The sequence below is a fragment of the Rhipicephalus microplus genome, chromosome 9 (assembly GCF_043290135.1).
Source record: "Rhipicephalus microplus isolate Deutch F79 chromosome 9, USDA_Rmic, whole genome shotgun sequence".
In the NCBI taxonomy this organism is placed as follows: domain Eukaryota; kingdom Metazoa; phylum Arthropoda; class Arachnida; order Ixodida; family Ixodidae; genus Rhipicephalus; species Rhipicephalus microplus.
The window spans coordinates 76,913,186-76,941,158 of record NC_134708.1 but is presented as its reverse complement, the minus strand read 5'-3'; the positions used below and the strand labels follow the sequence as shown (position 1 = coordinate 76,941,158).

General features: G+C 45.3%; 2 protein-coding genes and 1 long non-coding RNA gene across 7 annotated transcripts in view; 1 reads left to right on the top strand and 2 right to left on the bottom strand.

The window, feature by feature from the left end:
* Nucleotides 1-17: 17 nt before the first annotated feature.
* Nucleotides 18-27,769, bottom strand: LOC119163201 (uncharacterized). 4 transcript variants are annotated; one of them, XM_075873898.1, is made up of 5 exons: nucleotides 27,467-27,769; nucleotides 22,656-22,817; nucleotides 15,627-15,700; nucleotides 10,781-10,948; nucleotides 18-1,261 (listed from the first exon to the last, which is right to left on the bottom strand). In XM_075873898.1, the coding sequence occupies exons 1-5, from the start codon at nucleotides 27,631-27,633 to the stop codon at nucleotides 474-476; spliced, it is 1,359 nt and encodes a 452-aa protein (XP_075730013.1). In that variant the 5' UTR covers nucleotides 27,634-27,769; the 3' UTR covers nucleotides 18-473. The 4 variants fall into 4 exon arrangements, with proteins under 4 accessions (XP_075730013.1, XP_037271049.2, XP_075730014.1 ...); XM_037415152.2 differs by having other exon boundaries at nucleotides 10,799-10,948; nucleotides 27,467-27,754; XM_075873899.1 differs by lacking the exons at nucleotides 22,656-22,817; nucleotides 27,467-27,769 and adding an exon at nucleotides 16,644-17,027.
* On the bottom strand, nucleotides 20,059-21,617 carry LOC142771913 (uncharacterized). Its single transcript, XM_075873900.1, has 3 exons — nucleotides 21,412-21,617; nucleotides 20,602-21,275; nucleotides 20,059-20,487 (listed from the first exon to the last, which is right to left on the bottom strand). Exons 1-3 carry the CDS (start codon nucleotides 21,615-21,617, stop codon nucleotides 20,399-20,401), a joined length of 969 nt encoding a protein of 322 aa, XP_075730015.1. The 3' UTR covers nucleotides 20,059-20,398.
* The window catches only part of LOC119163202 (uncharacterized), a 47,043-nt gene continuing 40,806 nt past the window's right edge, over nucleotides 21,737-27,973 (top strand). For both annotated transcript variants that reach the window (XR_012886204.1, XR_005108672.2), the window contains exon 1: nucleotides 21,737-22,127. This is a non-coding gene — a long non-coding RNA (uncharacterized LOC119163202). The remainder of the gene's footprint in view (nucleotides 22,128-27,973) is intronic.

Sequence of the window (27,973 nt, the reverse complement as noted above, 5' to 3'; positions counted from 1 at the left end):
TCATACTGAAAATACTGAAGGTTCAATTCATTTATTCAACATTGTATATTGTTCTCTTTTTGCCACATGTTGACACAGCTAGTATAAACAAGTCGCATACACAAAAAAGCCACTGTCGCACAAGGGGATATACAATATTTAGAGCCTACTGGTTTGATTTCCTTTTGCAATGTTGAATTGAGCACACTGCGAACAAAAGAGCGCGTTCACACTGTTATTTATTCCATTGCTCGAAGATTCTCTGTTGATTCGATAAGACCATTGGCTCAGTAGCTTTCAAAATCACTTGAGTAGCAGCTCAAATCTGACCTCTGAGTCAAGGTACTAATCTATTGATAGGCCTTTTAAATGCATCAGATTGTAAAAACAGTGCACTTTCGTGCTAACAAAATGGCTCTTTTTCGTAGACTCGAGTCAGACGCTACACATTTCTTTAAGGCTCAAGAGTAAAACATGCAAGTGCCTGGAGAAATCTACAATTGACAGTGCTTCTTCAGCACGTGTCGCTCTAGCGTTCCCTGCCATGCAGTGACAAAGGTGCACATTTCACATTTGTATGGCTTGTCACCCGTGTGACTGCGCATGTGCCGCACCATTAAAGAAGGACGACTAGCGACGTACGAGCACACGTCGCATGTATGCTCCTTCCCTTTCATATGGATTTCCATGTGCTTCTCCAAGGCGTCTTTATTAACTGTTTTATACGGGCACAGGTCACACCTGTACAGCTCAGACTTGTACAGTTTCCCATCGGGATGCGTCTGTTGCATGTGGCGAACGACGTTATGTTTCTTCGCAAATTTCGCTAAACAGATGGGGCATTGGATGCACTTATCCCCCTTGTGAGCCAACATGTGGTCCCTCAATGTGTACTTCGATTTCGTTGTGAAAGAACACAGTTCGCAGTGTAGCCACTCCACTTTCGTTGTAGGCTCAATGACAATGTTCACTTTCTTGGCGCCATCAGATCCTCCCCTACCTTTGCTCACTTTTTCGACACTGTTAGCTGCCCCATTATAGTTGCCCAATCTCTCGGGATTGTCCGTTGCTCCACTGTAGTTGCTCTCTTTCGTGACACCGTCAGTTGCTCCACTGCAGCTGCCCACTTTCTCGGCACTGTCAGTTGTCCCACTGCTGCTGCTGCTCACTTTCTTGGAAGATTCAGTTGTTCCACTATGCTGCTCCACTGCATTCCTCGACAGAAAATGCGAGTCGTTCTGACTCAATGCTTGTGATGACTTTGCACCTCCAGGATCAGAAGCTGCGAAAGTACAATTTGCACTGTTCTATTGAAATACACACGATAAACAATGCTGATAAAAAAAAATATATATAGTAGCTGAGTCACAGCCACTGAGCTTAATACCTAATATGCAAAGCTTTACACACAATCTTTTCCTCGAAAGAAAGAAGGGCAATATCGGCGGCTCGTTTTTTTTCGTTGCTTGACACAATATGAATGAAAACTAACAGACAAGAAAGTGAAGGGAAGCATGGGGCATGTTATATTGCAGTAACTATAATATAAGTGCAAAGAAAGAAAAGTGGAGGAAAATATAAGTTGCCAATGACAGAAACAGCACTGGTCACCTTTATGCAATCCCCCGTCCACATTGTGGTCCATAAGTACACCCCCTCATCGCCCAAAGTGGACGGGGGGACGATCGCCAAAGTCACTCAACTGGTAGAGCATCGGGCTTGTTATTTGAAGGCCCCAGATTCAGCCCCTGTCCGCAGCAAGTTACCTTTTCTTGCATTTTTTTTTCGCAATTATATTTACTACTAACAACGTCCTTTATACTTTCCTTGGCAATGATGTCTTTAATTCGCGTTGATATTCTATCAAACAAAAAAAACGACCCCTCAAGAATTTTGACTTCCTTCATTTTCAATTGTTATCACAATCATTGCGTTGTCCTTCCGGCAAAAGTGTATCTTTTGTCTTTAATACAACATCCTAGAACAGGATGGTGCAGAAGACCACGGTCAATTCAATTTAGCAAAAAAGTTGTACCATTGAGACTGTAATGCACTGGCAAATACAATGGCCGTTTGCCGGTTCTCTTGAGACACCATGACAACACAGCATATAAAAGCATTTATGGTATGATTTATGCCAAGTTCCCATGGACGATAAACCCTCATTTGTGGTATGCCTGAAGTGGCTTGAAACCACCGCGGTCCACTGCCAGCCCCTGTCGGGCAACGGAATACTGCTGCGGTAGTCCACTGTCAAACCATTAGCTGAGGGTGTTTGGCATTTATTTTTAGCGCATTTTTTCACTGTGAAGCACGTGCACGCTTTTTGTACATGAAGTGCCATCTACTGAGGAATAAATGAACTTCATCATGCAATGGATGTTTCATTTTTCTCGCACAAGGCCACAGCACACTCTTCACCTCGGACTTTCTTGACATCTGAGCGCTCTTACTTTCACGATGTTCTCTGTGAAGCACACATTTTTCTTTTTTTGCGTGCCTTTTATGGCGGTAATGAAGACGGTAATTTAGGCCTTTATTCATGAGTCGACCTGAACTTGACTCCTTAAGATGCCTTTTCATAGGAAGGGAAAAAGCAAAAGGACGAGAAAAGATCATAACGTGCTTCATTCACTAGCCTTAATCAGATTTAAAGGCCAACTGCAACAAAATTTTACTTGGGCGGAAAAGGCTATAAACAGTACATATATACGATTAGTAGTATCTATACGGTTAGTTACGATAACAACAGTGAAAATGCTTACAGTCGCGTATTGAATTTATAATTGGTGCTCTAAAAGCCAGCAAGCAGAGGACGCGGAGCTCTAGCCGTGTGCCCAGGCAAATCGGACAGAACCGGATACGACGATTACTACAGAACGACGCCGCATCACTCCTTGTGAACAATCCTTTCTGCCGTTGTATCGCTCTTTCCTGCGTTGAAACTGCTTTCAAAGCAGTGCGTTTGAAATGCATCTGTGCATTTGTGCTGTCTTGGCACTGCCAAAGGACAGCAGGTTTGAAACAGCACGTTCGTGCTGCATCGAAGTCGATGGCAAGTCAAGTTCAAGTCAAGCAGCACTTCTGAATACACGGGTCAGACACTGCAAACCCAACAGCGGGAAGTCCGGACTAGCGTTCGATAAGAGAATAAGACGCAGCTTTCCAATGTTTACATATAAAAAAACACACACCCTAAGGGGTGTGTCCGCGATGTGCATAGAGTTTCATACAATAATAACCAGAGAGGAATCTGGCACTGAGATCGTGTACCTCCATGGGAATTATGGGACGTACATGCTTCGGATAGGATAGGGTTAGCTAGCGAAATGTATATGGATTTTTTTTTACAGATTCAGTTTCGTTATTCGCGCAGAGCGGGTAGTGGGGTGCGGTGAAACAGACTGGAGTAGTGCCTTTGTTGTTCGAAGAGGCTGACGACTACTAGGTCTCCTGATTTGCTGTGGTGTTCGAGCTTTACGAGTCGTATTTGACAGTTTAAACGGTCACTTACTGACCACTGCAAATAGATATAGCATATCATGCCTGTGCAGGAGTTGCCTCGAGTTCATGTTTTCACGAGTGCATCTACTTAAACTGGTTTAAATCGACTGCAAAGCAATGACGAAGGTAAATAGACGCACCGTCACACTCTGCTCACTCGACTTCACAACAAAACCAGAGGAGCGTTGGGAACAGACCACTGGAACAGATGCACCTAGCGTCGCAGAAGACTAAACGATAAGTATTTCTCACTTAATAGTGTACTGCTATTTCCATAAATTAAATAGATCTTACATACTTTTAAGAAAAAAACAAGCATGTTTGTTTTCAAGTGTAAAAAATAACTTATTAGATCTTGATGCCAAATCTAGAAGACAATGGCAGAGTGATGCTTACCCTAATTGTGTAAGTTGCCCAGGTTTCACTTTTGCCGCCTGTTCACGAAAACTTTTTGCACTACTAAGTTTGCGTACAAATATTTGAAGCAAGTTTCAATTAAATCTAAGTTTTTATCACTTTGTTTCACACTCAGATTAGAAGCGTCGCAAATCTCAAGAAGGTAATCTATCCGAAGCGAAACCGAAGCCTGTACTTCCCATAATTCCCGTGTGGGTACAACAGCCGCTGTAGGAGCCCGCGTAGACACTAGCGCCGAATTCCCCTCTAGGTATTATTGCATGAATCTCTATGACAATGTGCGTGCTCGAGTAGCGCGGAGCACACAATTTTTCTGCTGTTTACGTCACTTCCGGCCAGCCGTAATGGCGTCGTTTTTTTCTAGTTTCGGTTTTAAAACAATCTTTTGCAAGATTTTTTTTAAGGTAAACACTGGTATTTCGAAGGCGACATTTGGCAGGCAGAACTAGCTCCAGCTAGACTACATAAATATAGGCTTTTTGCGAAGTGCCAAATTTCGTTGCAGTTGGCCTTTAAAAGGCTAGTAAATAGCCCTGAGGTTTAAAAATTTTTTAAAAGAGATATATGTCCACTTTTTCTTCGCGAACATGCTGCAGCAAGATTTTTTGCGAATACGTGCTATGCTAAGGAAGTTACAGGGGTTAGAACATCGGTCTAACCTGGTTTCAAATTTTAGCACGGCCTCGCCCCCCTTCTTTCTTCCATGAAGGGGAAGACGTACCCCATCGTCGTGACTCCGCCCATTTCGGCAACGTGACACTTCGTCAGCAATTGACGTCATCCTCGAACTCGATCAGTCGCAACGTACTTCCTCTTGCTGCGAAGCGTGGTTGTTTGTTTACAGTTTGCCGCTACAGCAGCGAGTCAACTGTGTAAGCGTCGGGTGCGAAGTGTCGACTACAAACAATGAGGTCCCCGACGTATGTCGCTGGATGGCCGATTCACTTTAGCCATGCATTGCGCAGGGACCCATCAAGAGGCACCTGGTGCTGACGCTTCTCCGCTGCCCAGTCGCTCGATTAGCAGCCGACGACAGAGCAACGCTTTTTACCCGTGTTGCTCATGTCAAGGGTGAAGTAAGCTCGTACGTGCGCACAGGCGCTATAGAACAGCGATGAGTGTACACGTGCACATGACAACTGCGAGGCTGGTTCTTTCACCGCAGTGCCAAGAAACAAAGGGCTGTTTCGTAGCTGTGGGTGGGAACAGGAACTGATGTTGACTTCACTACAGTTTTTTCACACCTGATATAGATCAATCGGCGAGGTGCTTCATTGAGCTGCGTGCTACGTCACATCGCCGATCGTCGAGTTGACGTCCCTGCATGCAAGGGGGTCGGTCAGGAGCAGGAAAGATGCGCGGGAATTGTTTTTCGAAATAGAGGCTCTGCGCGGCGCGTAGCGCTGTAATAACTAGGAAACGTGATCGCTGCGTTCTAATCTACGAATTGCAGAGCTTGTGTGTGTGAGGGGGGGGGGGGGTAAAAAAAAAGTCGGAGCCCGTTTACAGGCCCTTTAAGGCACTGTAATGAAAGGTGGCCTAGTCGTCATGGAGCCGCAGGAAAGGCTAAAAGATTTCCTGGCATCAATGTTGGTTGATTGGCAAAGAAAAATAGCTGTCTAGTTCTCAAAGCAATAAAAGAAATGTCGGGATGCATGCCTATGCAAATTGCGAAAGAAGCACTTCTTGTCTTCTTTGTTATAGCTTTATCATTGCCATAGCAAGCGACGGCTTGCGGAGATATGTTGCCGAAGCAGGGTGTGGAGAGAGAGAGAGAGACCTGCAGGTCCACGAAGCCTCAACTTTGATGAGACTCCCAGCAAGTGCAAGCGGTTTTTATATCATTATCCATACGGAGTTCAGTACATAATGCAACAGAAAAAATAAATATGCCAAAAGGTTTCCTTGCACAGTCTGTTTTTCTTTGCAGCACCAGATAGTGGTGATTACTGTTACAGACCAGAGAAGCCGGAAAGTGGGGAAAGGTTTCAGACCGCAAATGGTTAAATAGCACACCAACCTTTCTTATACCTCTGTGACGCGGGCACCCGCGAACACAATTTAAATTTTTTGTCCTTACGAACAGGGAGATGCGGTTCATGTCACACGGTCACCCTTACGCAAAAGAAGGTAAACAGAGCATTTTTCAAAGAAGTTCAGCAATCGCCATTTGCAGCGGAACGAGGTACTCTCGTCCCCAGTAGTCTGCAGGTCAGAAAAAAATTTTGAGCACTAAATTGCTGCAGTGAAAACAATAATACAGTCTGGCAATATTGAACGTTTCTTCGTCACAGTACTTATTCATAATGTGTATTTCTTTAGATACACACCGTATATACTCGCATAATCGGGGCACTCGCATAATAGGCGCACCCCTAGCCCTAGTTTGGTTGCCTAAAATTCGCTTTTTCAAATTCTGCACATAATAGGCGCACCCCAAACTTGGCCGCGATTAGAAACGATTCTAGCCACCAGCGGTAATTGGAAGGAGGTCCCCGTACCCTGAAGAAAAAAAGAAGGCGAATTGACAAGCATATAAAAAAAAATTCTACAGTATAAACCAGACTATAGGTTGAGTGGGAATATAGGCCGACCCCCCCAAGTTCAGGTTACCGCAAAAGAAAAGAAAAAGGAAAATAACCCGAAATTGTTGAACCACATTTATTTGCGAAGTGGGCGTACCGCACCCCGATCGTCAGAGCTCCCCTCAACCACCATTGCAACTGTTCCTATTCGTCAGCCGAAGCACCACTGTCTTCTGAAGACGAGAGTTTGTCGCTGGCCGCCTCCCACAGCGCGTTGTCTTCCGTGCCATACAGCGAGTTGCTGATGGAACATTTCTTGAAAGCATTTTCCACCATGGGATCTGGCAAGGAACGCCAGGCGGAAAGCACCCAGCCACAAACAGTCGCAAGTGGAGGCCTCTGTAGGTGGCCCGTTGGTGTTTTTGGGTTGTCGCCGGACATTCACTTTTGGTACTCCAGTCACACTCGGTCCTTGAACGGCTTGTTTAGCACAACGTCGATCGGTTGAAGGTGGACGTCATACCACCTGGTATCACGACGAGGTTCGTTTTCCATCGCCCAGTGCGGCTTCACAGTGTCGGTTAAGTGACCACAAAACGCACCTAACACCAGCATGCTGCAAAGACGCAACATTGCACCTGGCTGACGATTCCAGACTACTCGTATCTATTCAAGCATCATGGCCTCGTCCATGTATCCCTTTTTGTTGATGCGAATGACAACACCGGGCGGGAACACTTCCTTCGGCATTGTCTTACGTTTGAAAATGATGAAGGGTGGAAGCTTTCCACCATCTGCCATGCATGCCAGCATGACGGTAAAGCGCGAGTGCTCGTTGCCAGTGGACAACAGCTTCATAGCTCCATATCCTTGGCGCCATGCTGCATGATCATGGTCGATGAAGGCATGTCAAACCACACGGCGGTCTCATCGGCATTGTCAATCTGCACCATCATGTAGTTGGTCTGCTCCCAAAGCCGGTTCACGAAGCCCCGAAAAGTTTATAAGCTTGTCCTCGAACTCGTCTGGAAACTTCTGACAAATGGATATGCGCCACCGGAAAGAAAATCCTTTGCGTCTCATGAATCGACACACCCAAGAGTTTGGTGCCCGAAACTCTTCTCTCGTGAGCCCAGATTCTCGAGCGAGTTCCACGGCTTTCCTGAGAGTGGTATGCACGGTCACTGGCAGAGAGCACTCATGAACTTCCCACACAAAGTTCCCTAGCGTATTCTCCAGCTGGGGATGAACCACACCTCACCCACGAAATGACATTTTCCGAGAATTGCACCTCTGCAGCTTCCCTTTCTGCACCCTCCAATAGTGCACGCTTTTTTTTGAGACACCAAAGCGGCGCTGAGCAGCCATATTCCCATTCGCTTCTGCGAACTCAAGAACCTCTAGTTTAAACGCAGCTGAGTACTGCCTTCTTGTACCGCTACTCATATTCAGTGAATGAAAAAAAGACTACTAAAAATGAAACTTAATGTCAAGCGGAGCGAGAACTTAGAACAGATAGAAGGCAAATCACGAACACAAAAAAACAGACGTGAAAAAAAAAACCTGCGACTGGATTTGAGTGCAAATATGGCCTTGTCCAGCTTCTCATGCACAAGCAAGCTACATGTTGCCAGACAGCGGCGCACTGTCGGCTAGATACCGCTATACAAGACAAGGGGCAACTTTAGCTCGTTGTTTTATTGAAAATATCTTGACTTATATTCCGGTTTATACGCTAAGTGCAATGACCTATACAACGTATTTGTCGAAACAAAACTTAAAAAAAAAGTGTCCATGAGCGAAAAAAAAACTGCTGTTTCATCAATTACTGATACCTCTCAAATCGCCACACTCATTAGAGGTCATGTGCACAATGTCTGGGGCTCAGTTGCCATCACCACCATCAGAGAAAAAGAAAGCAACGCCATTTTGCAAGCGGTGTGCATATGTTGTGGTCAAGTATTCAACTTTAATTCCACCATGGGGAAGTACTTAAGCTACGCGGCTGGATTTAAACTGAAGGCAGTGCAATACGCGCTGCAGCACGGCAACCTGGCTGCAAACAGGCATTTCGGTTTTGGAGCAACCAGTATTCACTACTGGAGGAATCAAGATGAAGAGCTTAAGGTGACGAAGACGACACGACGGGCTTTTCGTGGTGCCAAGACCGGCAGGTATCCGAATGTCGAAGAGCAACTGGCCGGCATGTACGGGAGCTAGGACAAGACAGCTGTGCTGTGTCATTGGATATTGTGCAGACTGAGACGTGCAGAATAGCCCGAGTGCAGCGCATCGAAGCAAAAAAGTTCAAAGCCAGCTCCGGATGGACAACTCATTTCATGCAGCGCCATGGCCTCGCACTGTGAAGGTGGAACACCATGTGTTCCACCTTCACAGCGCGAGGTGTGAAGGTGGAACACATGGTGTTCCACCTTCACACCTTGCGTTGCATATGAGGACCAAGTGTCTCGCCCCAGCATACGAGGACCAAGTGGTGGACTTCCACCGCTTCCTTATAAAGCTTACACAGCAGAAAGACTTCATTTTGTCCCAGATCGGCAACGCGGATCAGACCACCGTTTGCTTTGATATGTTGCGGAACACAACAGTGGAAAAGAAAGGTACACGGAGCATCATCGTCAGAACGTCTGGCGCTAATAAACAACGATGCACCGTAATGCTGACGGTGACAGGGAATGAGCGCAAGCTACCACTTTACGTTATTTTTAAACATAAGACGCTCCCAAAGGCCTATTTCCCTCAAGGCATCTACGTCAGAGTCCAGAAAAAAGGCTGGATGAGCACGGAACTCATGGTGGATTGGGTGAAAATAGTCCGAAGTCGGCGGCCGGGTAGTCTGTTGTTCCCATCCATGCTTTTTCTGGACAGTTTTCTTGGGCACCTAGTACACTGCATACGAGATGAGCTAAAGGAGCTGCCCACAGATCTGGCAGTGATTCCGGGCGGCCTGACATCGATACTGCAACCTTTGGACGTGTCCTTGAATAAGCCTTTCAAGGACAATGTTCGAAGACTGTACACCACCTGGATGGCTGGAGGACAACGTCCGCAAACTCCAGGAAGATTAAGAGGCCGCCTGTGGAAATTCTGTGCACTTGGATCGTGGAAGTGTGGCAGGCAATCTCCGATGAAGTCGTCAAGAAAAGCTTCAAGAAGACAGGTATCTAGGTATCTCGAACGCACTGGATGCGAGTGAGGATCACATGTTGTGGGGTGCGGATGATTCGAACACTAAAAACTAACCCCCGCTCAGCGAGGATGCGTGTGTACTCTCCGACTCTGACTACAAATAGGGAAAAGGAGGAACACCTACGACTTTTGTGTAAATAAATTTTACGTTGGTGTGTGCAGTTGACAGCTTGTTCATTAAAAGGTACGTAGGTATGTTAGTTTTATGCTGAATTAATTGGTAAACAATGAAGCCGCCTTTTACTTGACAAATGTGCATATTTAAAGCGCGAGAACAGAGCCGAAAAAATTTTCGAAAATTTTACCCTGCGTAAATGGCGCACCCCTAACTTTGAGCCGGATTTCCTGAAAAAAAAAAAAGTTCGTCTATTATGCAAGTAAATACCGTATACGCCCGCCAGAGTGCAGCTACTCTCCACATAGTGCTTCGCGAGTCGAGCTGGTCACCGCCATTTAAAAATATTTCGTCCGCGCTTGCGGTTGGTGTGGTTGCCATATTTGTCTTTGCCCGTGAGAAGAATGACTGGCAGTGCTGCAACTTTTGTACGCAGGCTACAAAACAACAAGTCGTTGAGCTTGGCGCAACTGTAAACAAACGTAGCATTAGGCACAAGCTGGCCAGCGTCGCTGCCAGCATTGCTACATTTAGCAAAATGCGTCTTCATTTGAAATAATTTCCAATGCTTAGTTCACTTCAGACCTAATTAATAGTGTGTTTCCGTAAAAACTGCATAACGAAGATTTACAAAAAAAAAGCAGACTAGAGACAAAATAAGGATACTTCTGTAAAAATCAAACAGCACCAGCCGAGCCTCTCGCAGCAACTATTACAACTTTGTCATTGCCGTTTGACACTGCCACCACTCCATCTTTGTTGAACTCCCTAAGGGGACATTGACGTTGAGTGGTGGCCGTGCGACAGGTCTATCGTAGGCTTAATTACTATAGAGTTTGTGTAGGTTAACAAAGACATAGTGTGGGATGGTCCTTCGAACCGACATTTCCTACATAAGCACTCCTACTGCACACTTTGGAATAATTAGCACAATATGCTACTTTGTCTCGAGTTGCAATATGTTGCATCATTCTTTGCACACCAGCACAAGCCCAACACACACATTACATGTCAATATGGTATGTATTACCTGTTATATGATACGTACGTATCAGAGGAGGAGGGGCAGGCGGAGGAAGCAAGTTGCACTGTATAGACACCTCTCGGCGCACTTTCCAGCCTGGCACCTGGCTTGCAGCATCCATGTTGGCCACTTGACCACAGAGACATCTCTTTTGCACCATTCCTGTATTAGCCACTGCAAGCAATTTTCAGCAACATTTCATCTTAATTAGGTTGCCATGGCAAGACTTAAGAGCAAACAATCTCAAGCTTCTCATTTTTTTCTTTTTGGCAAGGAGGACTGGCAAAGACTAATAAGCCAGCCTTAAGCACTAGCCTGCATATTCCTGAAATGGGGCGAAGAGAATGGCCAACGTCAGCCTAAACAGATGAATTTGGGTAGGCTAGCCATTTAATGAAAAAAAAAAAAAAAAAAACCCTCGTACAGTCCTCATGCATTTGCCCAAGACCACGAAGGTGAAAACCATCTTGTTACTTTGTTTTTTAGTCAAATGTATTGAGCCCCCCTCCCCAAAGATTTGCTGCATCCAATGTGGTATCGAGGACAGCCTACGAGATTGGAGGCACTCGAAGCGTTTTCACCTCACATAGCTTCATAGCGCCTCCGGGGTTGGCCTACCTTTGATCAAGTGGCAACATGTGACAAAATTCTGTGGCATCATGTTACGTGACATCTCGATGCCGTCATGTGGTGACTATCTCACGTAATCCTTTGCATCCCTCGTGTTGTCGCTGACACCACCGATGGTCAATTTTCGCGCTTGATAAGGCACTTAAGGCTTTCGTCTTGATAAATTGTCATCTTTTGCTCTTGATCTTTGCAGATGAGGTGCAGCTGCCGTGTGTGTGCTGTAACTGTCTTACTTTATTCAATACACAGTGTCCTGCTATAAAAGAAGCTGGACAGATATGATGAAGCATTATCGTGAAAGAACAGCTGAATGATCTGGAGAGTTCTTTAAGGTATACATTTCTCGCTGCAAAGATCTTTCAGCAAGATTCGTTCAATGTTCGATTGCACAAAAATGCAAAGCCACTGAGCAGCACATTTGTAGCAGCAGTGTACATACATGTCATTCTGCGTGCACAGTCTCCGGTAGCATGAGGCTTAGTAAACAACTGTTGTACATCTCTAGTGACACAGTGGTATGGTGGTAAGAAAAAGGAGTGGTTTGCAGTTTAAGGTTATTATGAAGCAAAATAAATTGTAGTACAGATAAAGTTATAGAAACAAAACATCAAGACCTTTCTCAATAAATAACAATGTGTGAGCATGGTTAATTTTGTAAAACATGCTTGCTGGTCAACTGAAATTAAACAAAAATTAGAGGACCTTAAAGCTTCGCCAAGAGTTGAACGCCATAGCGATGCCCTATTCCTAGTGCGTGCTTCAAACACTTAGTGCACGAAATTTTTTCGAACTTGCTATGCACCCATTTTGTGACCCTAAGGGAATAGACGCAGTAGCGTGCGCGCCTTTTGTAGTAGGTGATCGGCCTTAAACCACGAAGTCTTTGTGATAATCACATGTTCTGACGCCCGATGTATGCTTGTACCACACATTATTGCTGCAATATTTCATGCTGTACTGTGGAACACGTATACAGGACGTGTGTGTTTGTCAAGCATGAAAGTTACTTTCGCTGCATTTCCAAGCAATGGAAGTTATTCTCACTGTATTCACAAGCAAATGTGTGGCCGTGTGGTTGAACATCCGCTTGCCACACTAACGACCCGGGTTCGATCCCCACTCTGACCAAGGATTTTATTTTAATTGCACCGTTCTCGAGTTGTTGGTCACGCATAAGATGATGATTTTTCGCCCACAATCAATAATGACGACACCGACGCTGGAATTTCTGCGAAACGAGCTTTTTGACGCTATCCGATTAAAATAGCTTTCCTCCTGCTCAATGTAGCCATAATAGCCCCGCCAGCAGAACAAAACAACATAAAAGCATTACTGCACACCCTTTGTGCTGATGACAACGTGCTGTGGGTAACAAGTGGAAGCAGTGGTCATAAGAAACTCGACAAGCAGTTATAAAAAAAATATATTATGGATGAAGGACTGCGATTTTCACCATGTAAATCAGTTATTGCTCTTACGGGCTGCATGTAGGGTCTGTAAGAAGTCTTCGAACAGACCAAACATCATGCTTACTTCAAACAGCAACCCATTACCTATGGTAAACAGCATTGGAGTCCTTGGATTCCACTTAGCAGGAAATGGTTGTAACAATGAAGCAATAAAAACACTAGAAAACAGTACACAATAATCAGGCTGATCAAAAGAATAGCTAATTTGCACTATGGTACAAAAAAGACCAATTTGCTACAACACATCCTGGCCTTCATCAACAGCCACATAAAAAATATAATGCTTTACTAAGCTAAAAGTATCAGAAACGACAAAAATTGAAGATCATTAAACGGCCATACAAATCAGCTATAGGAGCGCCAATAAGCACGATAGACTCGAGGCGCCTATAAGAGTCCACACAAATCGCATAGAGCCCTATGGGTAGGCACATGCTCAACAAACTTGGATAAACTATTTATCACAATATGGTGCAAAACTAAACATTCCCCATGACATATGGAAGCACCTTGTGATCTTTGCATGACCCAAAAACATGCATCTTGAACACCACAAAAAAAAAGGAAAGGGGTGCACTGGGGATACGCAGGAAAGATTTGAAAACTCTCGTGGGTGGCCTACATCGATGCGGCCGAATACACAGCCAATGGCAATAGTACACAAATGTGGAGGGCAACCACAAGGCAAGCGGATAAATTCGAATTAAGAAAGCAGAGTTGGCCAAAGAATGGGCCATTGCATTAGCTTCTACACAACCAAATACGTAATCCTCAACTCCAAAGGTGCTGTCCGCAACTTTGCCAGTAGGCGTATCTTGCTGGTAACACGATGAACGCTAGCCAAGTTTCGTGAAATGTTATGAATCACAGGGGGTTGATAGCTCAGTTCTTGCCACAGGTGCCTATAGCAAACAACAGCTCTTCCCATCTAAGAATAGTGCACTCATTACCTGGGAAAACTGATGCTCCCAGATAATACTGCAACATTTGCCCTGTTCTTCCATGCATCGGTTCCCCTCTCCATTAGACCAGTCATTAGACCTTGCCCAATCTTAAGCGAGACAATAATCCCCAACTACCAAGGCAGACCTGCCACAACACCATAGAACCTACTTACTGCTGCTAGTTAGTTATATTGGGTTTATCAGCGCAAGAGTGACTCAGGTTAAGCTGTGCCACACACAACACAGGTTACCTAGTGATAACCAGTATATGTTTTTGATGCTAAAGCTTATGGAGGAATCCCCTTTCTTTAAGGAAATTGATATCATTAGACAGTAACAAGTGAATCATCTTTTAAAATTTGATTTGGGTGCATCGGTGTGTGGCGTTTGTATAGTGCTGTGAAATGTTTTCATCTTTCTGTTTCAATGTATGGACACGTGATTAGAATATGTAAAACTGTTGATGACTGTTGACATTTTTCACATTCCGGCAAGCCTTCCCTTCTAAGCAAAAAGTTGTGGGTGAGGTTATCATCATCATCATGACTACGTCCACTGCAGAACAAAGGCCTCTCCCATGTTCCGCCAGTTAACCCGGTCCTGTGCTTGCTGCTGCCAATTTATACCCGCAAACTTCTTAATCTCATCTGCCCACCTAACCTTCTGTCTCCCCCTAACCCACTAGCCTACTCTGGAAATCCAGTTAGTTACCCTTAATGACCAGCGGTTATCCTGTCTACGTGCTACATGCCCGGCCCATGTCCATTTCCTCTTCTTGATTTCAGCTATGATATCCGTAATCCCCGTTTGTTCCCTAATCCACTCTGCTCTCTTCTTGTCTCTTAAGGTTACACCTACCATTTTTCTTTCCATTGCTCACTGCGCCGTACTCAATTTAAGCTGAAGCCTCTTTGCAAGTCTCCAGGTTTCTGCTCCGTAGCTAAGTACCGGCAAGATAGAACTGTTATATACCTTCCTCTTGAGGTATAGCGGCAATCTACCTGTCGTAATTTGAGAGTGCTTGCCAAATGTGCTCCACCCCATTCTTATTTTTCTAGTTACTTGAATCTCGTGGTTCGGCTCCACGGTTATTACCTGCCCTAAGTAGACATAGTGTTTTACAACTTGAAGTGCACTATTACCTATCTCGAAGCGCCGCTCTTCTCCGAGGTTGTTGTAGATTACTTTTGTGGGTGAGGTGAGTGTGCCCAATTGCAGAGTCGGCATAGGATGGCCTCGATGAATCGTTCTTGCCGAGCACATAGCTTCCATTCACCCACTGTGGGCTTCACTTAATGCAGTTTATTACTTGTCCGGGAGCCCCATCGTTGCCGACATTTTGATGATAACGCTACGCAAATGGTACGTAAGCTTTACTTACTGTTGCACACATGTTTATGCTACTTACTGTTGCATAAACGCCTGTGTACATTCTGTTCTCGAGCTGTAAAAAGTTATGTTCGTGAAACCAAACTTCCAAGAGGCCAATAGTCGGTAATAAGAATATATTTTCAAGGGTTTAACATTCCAAAACCATGATTTGATTATGAGAAATGCAGCACGGCCACACATTTTATGAGGGCCACACAGCATTTTATCAGGGCCACACAACATATGGTGATGAACATGAGGAGGCCATACTGCTCATCTTGGCTCCTGATGACCAGTTGTTAGCTTTCCAGCTAGTGAAAGACGACACTGCCGGGCTCAAGGGCTACGTGCCACTGTCCAGGCGGGCAGTGATACCCCATACACAGTGGGACACTTGTCTAGGTTCTGTCTTCATCTTGCTGTATCAAGGACACTAACCTTTATTCACAGGCAGCATATCAGAATTCTGAGTGTCGTACGCCACCGACGCACAACACGGAATCAGGATAGACCTGTAAAACAGGAAAGTGAGGGTAGGATCAACTCAAATGGACGACATGCAATACATGGAACGACGGAAAATTGCGCTTCCCCTTTATTTACGGTGTAATTATGTATATATATATATATATATATATATATATATATATATATATATATATATATATATATATATATATGTGTGTGTGTGTGTGTGTGTGTGTGTGTGTGTGCAGCAATTGTGTTTTGCTTGACACCGCGCACACTTCCACGCTATTTCAGCAACAATCTTTCGTGATCAGCATATATTAGACCCTGTTTGAATGTCAACCTCATTTCAATGAAAAATTTAAACTTCGATAAATACTTCCTTTCCAAAATAGCGTCTCTTGAAAGAGCAATCTGGAACTCCTTCATCTGAGTAGTTATTACAAATGCAGACACAAAAAGAATATAGCAGGATGCCTCCAGAAAAGAAAGGCATAACTGGTTCTCTTCGAAACAATGCCCATTTCAACTATGCACACATGCAGCTAGCCTTTCATGTTATTGTTGAAAGCATAGCTGAGTATCCACAATTTTAATGTTGAGTACTCCCTGCACAGTACACTTTTCCAGCAAAGCGTTTCTAGTGGTGACAATCCAAAGACTTGGCGTTCCAATCATCAGAATTACCGCCATGCATTCTCATTGCGATCCACAGGGGTCGACTTCTGGCCTTCTGGCCTTGTTGGTACGAGATCTATGAAGCGACTTGGCGCAGATTTAGTGCAGCTAGCGCCAGTGTGTGTGTGTTCCCTTCGGCTTGTCCCGTCTCAAGACAGTCTGCGCTAAATCACTTCACACTCTTTCCGCAGGCGCACCGCTACTACTGTACTAGCGCTGCAATCATCGAAAGTGCCACGAAACCCAGTGGACATGGAGTTGTTTTAAGTATCTGTTTACTGGCGACATGCATTTTGACATTGTGCATGCCTTCAAAGCACACGAAGTCCCGCGAAGTCACGAAGATCTCACTCGGTAGCTGCGCATCCGCTTCGTTGGCCTCCGGCGCAACCGCTGTCACCCATGTTCGAACCTCTTCCTAGGGAAATTGATTTGATTGATTGATTTGTGGGGTTTAACGTCCCAAAACCACCATATGATTATGAGAGACGCCGTAGTGGAGGACTCCGGAAATTTAGACCACCTGGGGTTCTTTAACGTGCACCCAAATCCGAGCACACGGGCCTACAACATTTCCGCCTCCATCGGAAATGCAGCCGCCGCAGCCGGGATCTTCCTAGGGAAATCGGTGCTGCAGCCAAGTGCGCGAAGAGAGGTTACGTCTCCTCTTATTTTTGGCAAGGTTCCTTTTGGTTCTTTATTTTTTACGCGCTTTCTTTAAGAAATAGAAGAGGCGTTGACTGTGATCGCCGTAATCGCAGTGCCTATTCTGCGAACATGCGGCCATAGAGAAAGAAAAAGACTATGATGCGGCTGAGACTACAGAATAAGCTCCACTTTAATTCTGTAGACTAGACGACAAAATAAATACCTGCCTTAATTCGAAAGGAGACTGCGTGGTAGCCCGTGGTAATCACAGATTCTTTCTTTCTTCATTAGTTTATTAAAAAACAATTGTCCAAGGAGACGCGGCAAAAGGCAAACATTGCCTGACTGGGCCGTGCCACTCATAGGGGAGACCCACGCCGAGGGAGGCGCTGCAGTGCCGGGCGCTGTCAGTGAAAACTGGTTACTCAAGTTAGGGTGGCTAGAATATGAGGTGTGAAAAGCGGCCGCAGAAACCGGTCCCCAAGGCGCGCCGATGCCGCTTGGGGCGCTGCACGCACCGGCGCGGGTAGCCTTTCGCAGGCGATGTACGAATGAGCGCGCGCTGCTCGCCGCAGCGCGCTGCTCGCCGCAGAAAAACGAAGCAGTTTTAGCTGCCTATAGGCAGCTAAAACTCATCTGAGTTAATGTATACATTAACTCAGATGAGTCACGCATTAAGAGCGCCAAAATTTACCTATACCGCTAAGCGTGTGACTTGAGAATTGTTCCCAGCAGCATAAATTTAGCAGACACTTTTTCACAAAAACACAACTTTATTTCCACGCATGCCATTCATGCACTGCCACTAGAGTACGCATGGCTTTACTCTCCGCCCTTTCTTTTCGTCTTCCTTTTGGTTCATCCCTTTCAAAAAAAAGTGGACACGAGTGAGGCAATAAAATCGCACCACACTTTTCGTCAAAAAAGCAGCATGCTTTGCGCAACCAATTTGTTGCGTCTCGCCTATCCCCTTCATCATCTCAACGGCCGATTTGGCATGAAGACGTGATGTGCTCAAGAAGCGAGTGATTTTGTTCTCAAGGGATAATATCAGGTTATAGAAGGAATTCGACGGATACAAAAGTCCTCCGAGATCCCACAGCTTGCTTGCCTGGGCTGGGAGATTTCCTGGCACATTTTCTTTAGAAGCAAGGCAGGCGTTCTTGCAATCATCACAATTACTACGAAGTACACGCTTTCTTGCGACATAACCTGCGACATAATACACAAGGCGGGCGTCACTTCGCTCAACAGTGTATGACGCATGATCTACAGACACTTCTAGCACGTCAGATGAAAGTCTTTCGTTGTCTTCGTTGTGATCTTCCACCTCGTGCAGCATTTCTTCCAGAGAGAGAAGAGATTCCACCACTCCGTCAGCTACATTGCCACCCTTCGGACTCTTTGCCAGGCTATAGAAGCTGAGGCATCTATAAATAAACAATGCATATTTTACTCACAACAGCAGTCAAACATAATCAGATGCGTAACAAGTTTATACGACATGCAACATAAGGCGTAAAATTTGATAATAAAATACCTCGTGATAACAACAAACTGTGCAGGGGTTGGGTGATCATTGCCACCACCTGCCTGCCGCACGATTCCGAAACAGCGCTCAAGGCAGTCTTGGCTTAGGCGAGCCGTCATGAGATACTTGAAATGTACTTCCTCACACAGGTACTCCAGGAGGTGCTTCGTACTTTTCAACGTCACACGCAAACCCACTGCGGTACTTTTGCTTAGAAAGCCAAGTCCTCTTGCGTGAGCTTCCCACAAATCGAGGAACTTTAGTGCCTGGTCAAGCACAGCTTCCTTTCGGCTGTGAAGCCTGAAATAATGTTTATGTATGAAGCGTAGAAACTTTGTCTGGACTAATTATCGACAGGGTAAATATTTCACTCTTACCGTAAAGCTTCTGCTGGAAACCTGGATGTCATCACCTCGATTAGTTCCGCCATGAGACCAATAACGAGTCTTGTTGGCTCAACATTTGTGTATTGCTCCTCGATCTGATCTTTGTAAAAATCTAAGCACCGAGTCACTTGGGCACTGAAAACATGAAATGTTAAGTCCACACGCATTTTCTCGAATCCATTTGGAAAGATATGTGATCGAGTCAGCTTTGGTGCCACTTTCAAGGTGATGGCACTGCTGTCAAGTTTCCACATGGTTGACACATGATCCCAGTGGGCCTGTAAAATTTCCACATTGCATCAGGAACTGTTAAGGATTCAAATTAGCATTGAGAAGTACGCATTATGCATAAAAATTCCACAGAAATATTAGAGCCAACTTGCCCTTCCGTTGTGGGTGTTGAAGCCCTGCTTCATCATTGTGTTTCTCACGCACTTCATGAGGTGAGGGAAGTCCGATATAAAGTACAAAAATCGGTGTTTGTTGCACGGATGAACAACTCTGCACTGAATGTCATTGAGGGTGGCGCGTATCCCCAGGATGTTCCACATAGATCTGTTCCAGGGCGCACCATCACAGCAAATGTAATCCACGTAGAGGCCGGCTTGCTCACACAAAATTGTAGCTTCTACCAAAAGTTTTGTCAACAGCCTGGCTTTTACGTTCCCGCTGGATGAAAACACACCTGAAGAGAAATAGAGCATTACAAAACGCTTCGGCATATGTGCCTTAACAGTGCAAAAAATATATTACCAATGATTTGTGTCCATTTCCCCACAAATGGTTGGAACATTATGACAAGCCCATGGTCAGCTTTGCGGTGTCTTTCATTGGCATCGGTAAACTTGCCGAGGTCGACAAAGCCTTCAATATTGCTGGACGACTGCAAGTCCAGATGAGCAGAGAGTTTCATTTCATCCACTACTATGCCCCCATGCCTCTCCATTTCATCCATGTCTTTAACTTTTTTCTTCAGACAGCTCAGGAGTTTGGTATTAAACCCATAAGCAGCAGCGAATCCCTGTAGATAAAAACATTAGGAACCATCTCTATACTGCACACCATATGCAATCACATACCTTGATGTATTTTTGAAGGCAAGCACGGCTTGGCAGGACAAGAATTCTGTGTGCTCTAAGATGCTCATACAGTCGTGCACTTTTCATTCTGAGGATGATGCACTCAAGGAGCCATTCTTTATTGTAGTTATATCCGCGCAAGGACCTTCGTTTGGCAGCGTCAAAACAAGCCTGCACCGCAGCCCGTTGCTTTTTTGGAAGAAGTTTCAGCTGAAATAATTAAGAAGCTATTAGTAATGAATCTATAACAACTTAATGGGACAGTGTACCTTTTCCTCTAACACAGATGCAATGATTTGTGAAGTCTTTTCTCGCATCTTCTTCAGGGCATCCTGCAAGGTAAGCAGCTTCATTTTCTTTTTCTTCAACGTACGAACAGCCCATTTCAGTCGTTGTGCAGCTGTTCTTGCAAGTGGCCGCTTAGTCTTTTTTTTTTTTTAGACGGAGCAGACGAGCCTTCAGAAGGTTTCTGCATTTTCTGCAGGCAGTACAACGTCCAGATGAGCCATCTGTAAAGTGTACCATAATCGGTGGATAAGTCTAACCAAAGCAGGGACAGGTATCTACAGGCTCAAATAAAATATTTTAGGCAGGGTTTGCGCAACTGCGATATCTCATAATACCTTGTAGCGAAATCGATGAGGAACCATCGCAAGAAAGGGAGAAGACACGATTTTGAGATAGCTTCGCCTTGCTTTCCAAATTCAGTGGTTGGAACTCTTCCATTGTCCCAATTCCTACGCAGGGTGTCAATGTGTCTGCATACTTGAGAAGATCCTGTGCTTGGCTCACTGTCTGACAGCCACTTTTTTTGAATAGGAACCCGTTCAGAAAGATGCTGCACTGAGCAGCTGCTCCTTCCTCAGCTTCAAACAACACTATCTTGTTGTGAATAACAGGAGGTGTTAAATCTCTGTCCAATTTAGCGGTCTGGTAGCATAATGCATTCGTTTGCTCGAACTTCTGCATCGACCACAACTCGCTAGGACGGTGAAGCATAGCACTTAAGGAATGCAGCTGTTCGGTCAACATGACGTTCTGTTCTGAAACGATCACGTCATGGTCAATCGCTGAGCCTTCTTCGACATTGTCGTGGTTCACACTAATTCTTTTACTCGAAACAGCACTTTCAGCCACGCTTTTCCGTCTCTTTCTCTCCTTGGGCAGAGCTTTCGTCAAGTATTTAGGCAAATTAGGAAAAATCGTCGGCACGGCGTCATTTGTTAAGGTCGGCACAGCGCGCGGCATGTATACATCTTCACCATTAATCCTATGTTTGAACGTACGCACGACAAATCTGTGAAAAAGAAAAGAGAAAAGGACAGCCAATTGGTTATGTTGCAATGCAGCATGTGACACGTGGAACGCAAGTAAGCAAAATTGGTCTCTTGCTCGGGTGTGCGAACACCGTGCCTTCTATTTTTTGTACATACCTTGGGTCGAAGTGCTTCTCGCACACTGCGGAGTTCTCGTCAAGCTGTTTGTCCGCTCTTGGAATAGCACGAATCCATTTGTCGAACAGCACACTACACGTGGGAGCTCGGAAAAGGGAAACTTTCTCTCCTGAAGAATTATAATATCCAGTGTTGCAGCCAGGCACAAAGCACCAACGTTGCGTCTTCTTTTTTGTCGTTGACATCTTCGGACATTTCAGAGAGACTCAACGCAATCACCGATCGACGACATACTTGTAAGACAGTGCGACTGCTAACGAAAAAAATTATGGCGCGACTGAAGCAAACCCAGCGATACCAGCGAAGTGCGCCGCTCACTACCCGCGCCGCTGCCATCAGCGCCCCTAGCGGCATCGGCGCGCCGAAGGACCCTCTCCGCCAAGCGAAAGGCGCCCCGCTCATCACACCTCCCCATTCTAGCCACCCTACTCAAGTGTTGACCCCGCCAATCTGCCTTGAAAACGTGTTTCTTTGCTCGCAAGCTGCACGGGTTCTGCACGTGTTCTTGAGATTCTCGCGTCGCACGTGGTGCGCAATTGAGGATTTTTTTTCGTGGCAGCAATTTGGTAAAAGGGCAGCGTCTGTTCAGCCATGTAGCCGATGCGAAGCAAGTTGTAGCAGACGACGCCGTCCTCGTCAAAGCGAAGTGCGTTTCGCAAGTGAAAGACTACGCTGTTTACGACGGGGAGTTAGAGGTGAGTACAAATTTCTGTACGTTCATAATTATATACCTGTTTTATTTGGTTTGCTGTGTGTACTATGCACTATGTTTGTTACTGGATGCATGGGTAAGGCAGCTTCTCGTGCTTCGTGTTAAGCGGCTCTTGCGCTGTGACTGCTATTAGTTGGGATACCTTAATTTACTAGCACCCATCCAAGTTATTGTGTGGTATATACACAGCCCTTCATAAATAAATGGTCTATTTGGGGCTTCTTTCTGACCCACACCAAACTTGACATCTATCTCGCGTGTCCCTCCTTGCATTATCACCGTCCTCGTCGCGGGTACTTCGAGTTATCGAACAGCGTGCGTACCATCATGATGAGCGCCTGGCTTTCAGAAAAACTTAAGAAAAAAAAACTCTTCAAAACCCTTCAATTTTAGCTTTACTTGATAATTGCGCATACGTGCAACGAATTGTCGCTGAGCTTAAAATCAGGAATCAAGAGTCCTCAAAGAATGCTTTAAAATGCATAGATATGCGCTTCGCTGCCTATCATACCTTTGCGCCGTTTCTGCGTGAGGTGCCCGTTTCTTGTAAGCCGCTGGAAACACTGTCGGCACATACGACGGGTGCAGACTTGAGTCATTTTTGCAGTTTCCCACAAAATGTCTGCTACAAATAATTGTCCAAGCTTTTGGCAACCACACACTTCCGTCGGCGCTGCGTAGATATAAATATATATATAAGCACACATCACCAAATACCACATGTGTTCACAGCTTCAACTACTACGTCCCCAACAATATCGAATAATAGCAGCAGCGTAAACATATTTCTTCGCAATTTTTCAACAGTGCTCTTTTAAAGACGCAAGTTGAAAGTATTATGGTAATTTATACTTTTAAGATGGGGACGTGCATCTCCCAGTAACTCGATAGATTAGAAGAACGGTGACGCAGGAATTGACACCGGTTATGTTGAATGCATTGTGCGCTTGCTAATTTTTATTTAAAAAATTGTTTACTTACTTGAAGCGGTATGAGCCTTTGGACAGAAGATGAAGGAGCGCGAGGGCCGGGGCAGGAAAGAAGAGGAGGAGGAAGTGAAAAATAAAGCAGATTAAGATGGACGCCAGTTCCATACTGAAGCTTTAATGCTGTTCCGTTATTTTAAGTAGGAACACTACATTATTTTGGCGCAGCCGGCCATCGAAGCCATCATGTGGGTGACGTTCTTCATAGACGAGACCTCCGAGGAGATCATCTTTTCGAAGTACCAAGTTCAAGACGAAGCAGCGGTAGACCTACCTCGTGAGCTCAGCTCGGAAGAACTCGTAAACCTGGTTGTGGAAAAGGCAGCCGTAGACACTACTGAACTACGACGGAAAGGTGCTGTGAAAGTGAACTTGCGTGTGGCGACCTTCAACGACCTAGTTCTTGAACCAGCGCGTCGAAAACACTCAGGATCACGATCTTCGACGGAAGAGGTGAGCCTCGTTTTGAAAGCTTTTCAGCTGCAACAGGAACAGATGCTTCAACAAAACCAAATAATGACATCTCTTATAAGCTCTCTGAATGCTGAGAGACCGACACCTAATTTCGTAGAACCTGATGCTTTCGACGGTGTGTCTTCAAATCCAGAAAGTTGGCTTGATTTCTACGAATATGCCGCTGGAAAAAACAAGTGGCTCTCTGATGAGGCTAAAATCACCAACATGCGCGTTTACTTGAGAGGTGTTGCGCGAAAGTGGTATGAAACATGCATTCTGGAAGACAGTGACGACTCTTGGAGCCAGTGGAGGAAAAAGTTTTTGACTGCATTCCGAAGCAATCCAGTAGAAAGATGGAACACGGCGCTTAATTTCAAGTCTGAGCAAAGCTGCCTTGTCGAGTACTTCTTTGAGAAACGCCGTCTTTTAAAGCTGGCGGAGCCTTTGCTTCCATCTACGGCCGTAGTTGCCTTAATAATGCATGGATTGCACACTAACGTGTTGAAGCAAGTGCAAATACTGTCACCAAAGACTCTAGATGACCTCCTCGCGTGTCTTCAGAACATACCATCAGCTTCGGAAACAAGCATAACCGCCGAGTCAAGCAGCTGTTTCAGTCGGAGTAAATCGGACTGGTCAAGCCGCGCTCAGCGAGAACCGAGCCACCTCGCAACTCGCACAGATAACTTGCCCTGGCGTGTTCCAAGAGGTCGAGTGAATAATATCGACACTGAAGCTCAGGAGTATTCGACAGAAAAAAAACTAATAAACGAGGGTGATCAGTCCCACCCGATGACTCCAAATGAGACTGTTTATTTAAGTTGCTCTAGCCTACTTCACATTCCCGTCAAAGTAGGAAACAAACATATGATGGCTCTGGTAGACAGCGGTGCTTCTGTGTCCATTATAAATGCCAAGCTGGTGGATGCAAATCGCTTGCATAGTGGAAGAATTCTACGAGTACAAGGCTATGATGGAAAAGTAACGTTGCATGATCAGTGGGCCTTGGTAAACATCGAGTTCCAGGGTCAGCAAATAGAGAGCGAAGTGTTGGTGATAGAGGGGGTAACGTACGACTTTTTGCTATCAAGACCAGATATAAAGAAACTAAAGATCAACGTGTACTGGGACGATGTGGTTCTAGTAGAAGGAGTAGCAAGGAACGAGACAAATCAAGGTAGACAAGATAATCTACGAGTTGTCAAGTGCGCGGCGGATATCGCAACGACCTACCCTGAACTTGTATGCATAGGAAGCTATCCTCAGGCGATGAAGTCCCACAAGGTTCCTTTCGAACTCGCTGACAAGACCGTCATCCGGAAAGCACCTTACAATATGTCAAGGGAGCGAAAGATGTGGCTCAAGAAAGAGTTGCAGGAGATGCTAGATGCTGATATCATACGACCTTCGGTATCACCCTTCGCTTCTCCCATAACGATCGCACCGAAAGAAGACGGAACCTTCAGATTATGCACCGACTACAGGGTTCTCAATCGTCAGACAGAACTCATACCATTTCCTATGCCGAAGATCGACACAATTATAGATGAGACCGGGGGTTGCCGACATTTTTCCCGCATCGATTTATGCAAAGGTTTCTGGCAGATCCCACTAACCGAAGAAACAAAAATGTACACCGCTTTTATCACGCCATTCGATCTCTACGAATACAACCGGCTCCCTTTCGGTTGGAAAAACTCGCCAGCGTGGTTCCAGAAGATCATGAACGACGTCCTAAAGCCATTCCTTGGTGTTTTTTGTAATGTGTACATAGACGACATTATAGTCTTCTCCAAAACAGAGGCTGAGCATCAGGACCATCTGTCTCAGGTGTTAAACGCCTTGAGCTTGGCACATCTCAAGGTTAATTTTAAGAAGAGTGTATTCTTTCAACAAAAAGTGGTGTTTCTTGGAAGAGTCTTCGATGGGAACACCAAAAGCACAAAACAAGAGTCCGTCGAGAAGATCTCCCAGTTGAAGAAACCATATGACGTCCATTCACTGCGTGTGTTTTTGGGATTGGCAGGACATTTCCGATCTTTCATAAAGGACTTTGCTGTCAAAACTAGATGCCTCACGCGCTTAACGCAGAAAGAAGTTCCCTTTGAATGGAGTGACGAATGTGAGAGAGTCTACCGTGACTTGGTGCACAGAATTTCTTCTGACCCCGTTCTGCGTATACCAGATTTCACTTTACCCTTTGAATTGAACACTGACGCCTCACATTATGGGACTGGTGCAGTGTTGTATCAAAAATGTATTGAAGCATCTGGCCGAGAAAAGCGACACGTAGTCGGTTACTACAGTTACACTTTCAAGCCGTCTGAAACAAACTACACTACTACGGAAAAAGAAGCACTGGCGGTTCTGAAGGCCGTTGACTACTTCCGCACGTACCTGGAAGGTACGAAGTTCACTTTGTTCACCGATCACCAGGCACTCACTCATCTCTTGAATATGACCCAAACTAAAGGGCGTATCGCCAGATGGGTGAATTACTTGCAGCAATTTGACTTTACCATCTCGCACCGACCAGGACCGCTTTTAACCGATGCAGATGCTCTATCAAGATTGATGGTACAAAACAACACAGAAAAATCTGAAGAAATCAATGAAGTGAAGCTGTGGGAAGGCTCAGAACAACTGGTTTTTACGGAAGGTCGGTATCAAGTCCCACCAACTCTTGTTTCCAAAGTGCTTTACTTGTACCACGATAGCCCAGAATCTGGAGGACACGACGGCTTTTGGCGTACCTACAACAAGTTGGTCAAGAGGTTTACGTGGCCTCACATGAAGAAAGACGTTAGTCAGTACGTTCGTTCATGCCATGTGTGTCAAGTACACAAAGTCAAGTATAAACAGCCTACGGACACCATGATACTACCTTGCCACTCGAACGTGCCTTTTGAAGTAGTTCACCTGGATTTCGCCGAACTTAACAAGAAACGGGAAGGAGTCAGAAAAACGCAAGCTTTTCTGCTGGCCATAGATGAATGCACCAGGATGGTCGCGGCACGAGCAGGAAAAGAAGATGCAAATAGCGTCATAACCCTTCTCGAAAGGGACATGTTTAGAACTACGCGGACAATCGTATGCGATAACGGCCCCGCGTTCAAGAGTGAAAAGCTAGTAAGATGGGCTCGAGATCACAATGTATCGATCAAGTTCTGTGCGCCATACCATCCTGCGGCGAATGGGCTTGCAGAACGTGCCATACGGGACGTGAAACAATACATCAAGATGTACGATAGTTTTCCTGGGGGATGGAAATGTTCTTTAGAAGCAGCCGTAAAACATCATAACCGATCCTACACCAGTGGCTTGGGGTGCAGTCCACAGTACGCTTCTACAGGAGAGACCCCTATTCTGCAGGCAGACCGTGAGTTGGGACTCTTGGAAAACCTCAAGATTGTCGAGGAGAGGCAACAAAAATCACAGGAGGAGAGGTACCGAAAACGAATGAAAAAGAATTTCGACAAGAGGCATCGAGCAGACATGCCAGACATTCAAGTCACCGACCTCGTACTAGTGAGAAAAGGAATAAGAGATTCCAGTGCCAAATTTTATGGGCCTTACTTTGTGACCAAGACAGCCACCCAGAACGGAATTTTGAAGACTGTCTGGTACACTGGTGAACGTGGATCTGTTGAATGTGCTTCAATTGGGAATGTCTTCAAGTATTACCCCAGGAGGGGTAATTAAAAGAAAGCGGGAAGGGTGAAGCGGTATGAGCCTTTGGACAGAAGATGAAGGAGCGCGAGGGCCGGGGCAGGAAAGAAGAGGAGGAGGAAGTGAAAAATAAAGCAGATTAAGATGGACGCCAGTTCCATACTGAAGCTTTAATGCTGTTCCGTTATTTTAAGTAGGAACACTACATTACTTTTCTCGGCGCACTGCTTTAATCCATTCCTGTCGTCTGCTTTTTTCGTACCATCTGTTTGGGAATCGGTAGAATTTCACTGGTGGAGTCGACCCCTTCGTGTTTGCACGGCTATTGTGACAGTTGACGACGCAGCAATAGTTCCCCCTTTTCTGTTTGGGTGACATCGCGGAACGAGGGACGTTTTACATGCAGCGCGCGCTTCGCAAATGCATGGAAGCCAAAGGGAGCGGAAGGGTCGGAAGACGCTACTGTTGTGCGCTTTTTCTGGTAGGGGAAAGGCAAGCGCTGGCGTCGCCGGGCAAACTTGAGCAACAAGAAAAGACATTCACAAATATAAAAGGGTACATGGAAATCAAATACTACAATAAAGAAACAGAAAAAACATGGGTACAGTTTTACAAAAAAAATTTCACGCAAGAAAATCGCATATATACTCATCTACACACGCACACACACACACAAACTAGGAACAACTTGTAGGGCTCACAATTCACATGTAGGAAG

What these genes read in the sequence shown, in the direction of transcription:
- LOC142771913 (XM_075873900.1), bottom strand. Translation starts at nt 21,617, where the DNA reads ATGTCAACGACAAAAAAGAAGACGCAACGTTGGTGCTTTGTGCCTGGC. An exon ending in GAGAAGCACTTCGACCCAAG is followed by an intron (nt 21,276 to 21,411) that starts GTATGTACAAAA and finishes TCTTTTTCACAG; the next exon opens with ATTTGTCGTGCGTACGTTCA. An exon ending in CTCATCGATTTCGCTACAAG is followed by an intron (nt 20,488 to 20,601) that starts GTATTATGAGAT and finishes TACACTTTACAG; the next exon opens with ATGGCTCATCTGGACGTTGT.
- LOC119163201 (XM_075873898.1), bottom strand. Translation starts at nt 27,633, where the DNA reads ATGTCACCCAAACAGAAAAGGGGGAACTATTGCTGCGTCGTCAACTGT. An exon ending in TATGCTGCCTGTGAATAAAG is followed by an intron (nt 10,949 to 15,626) that starts GTTAGTGTCCTT and finishes AATTGCTTGCAG; the next exon opens with TGGCTAATACAGGAATGGTG. An exon ending in ACGTACGTATCATATAACAG is followed by an intron (nt 1,262 to 10,780) that starts GTAATACATACC and finishes GTACTTTCGCAG; the next exon opens with CTTCTGATCCTGGAGGTGCA.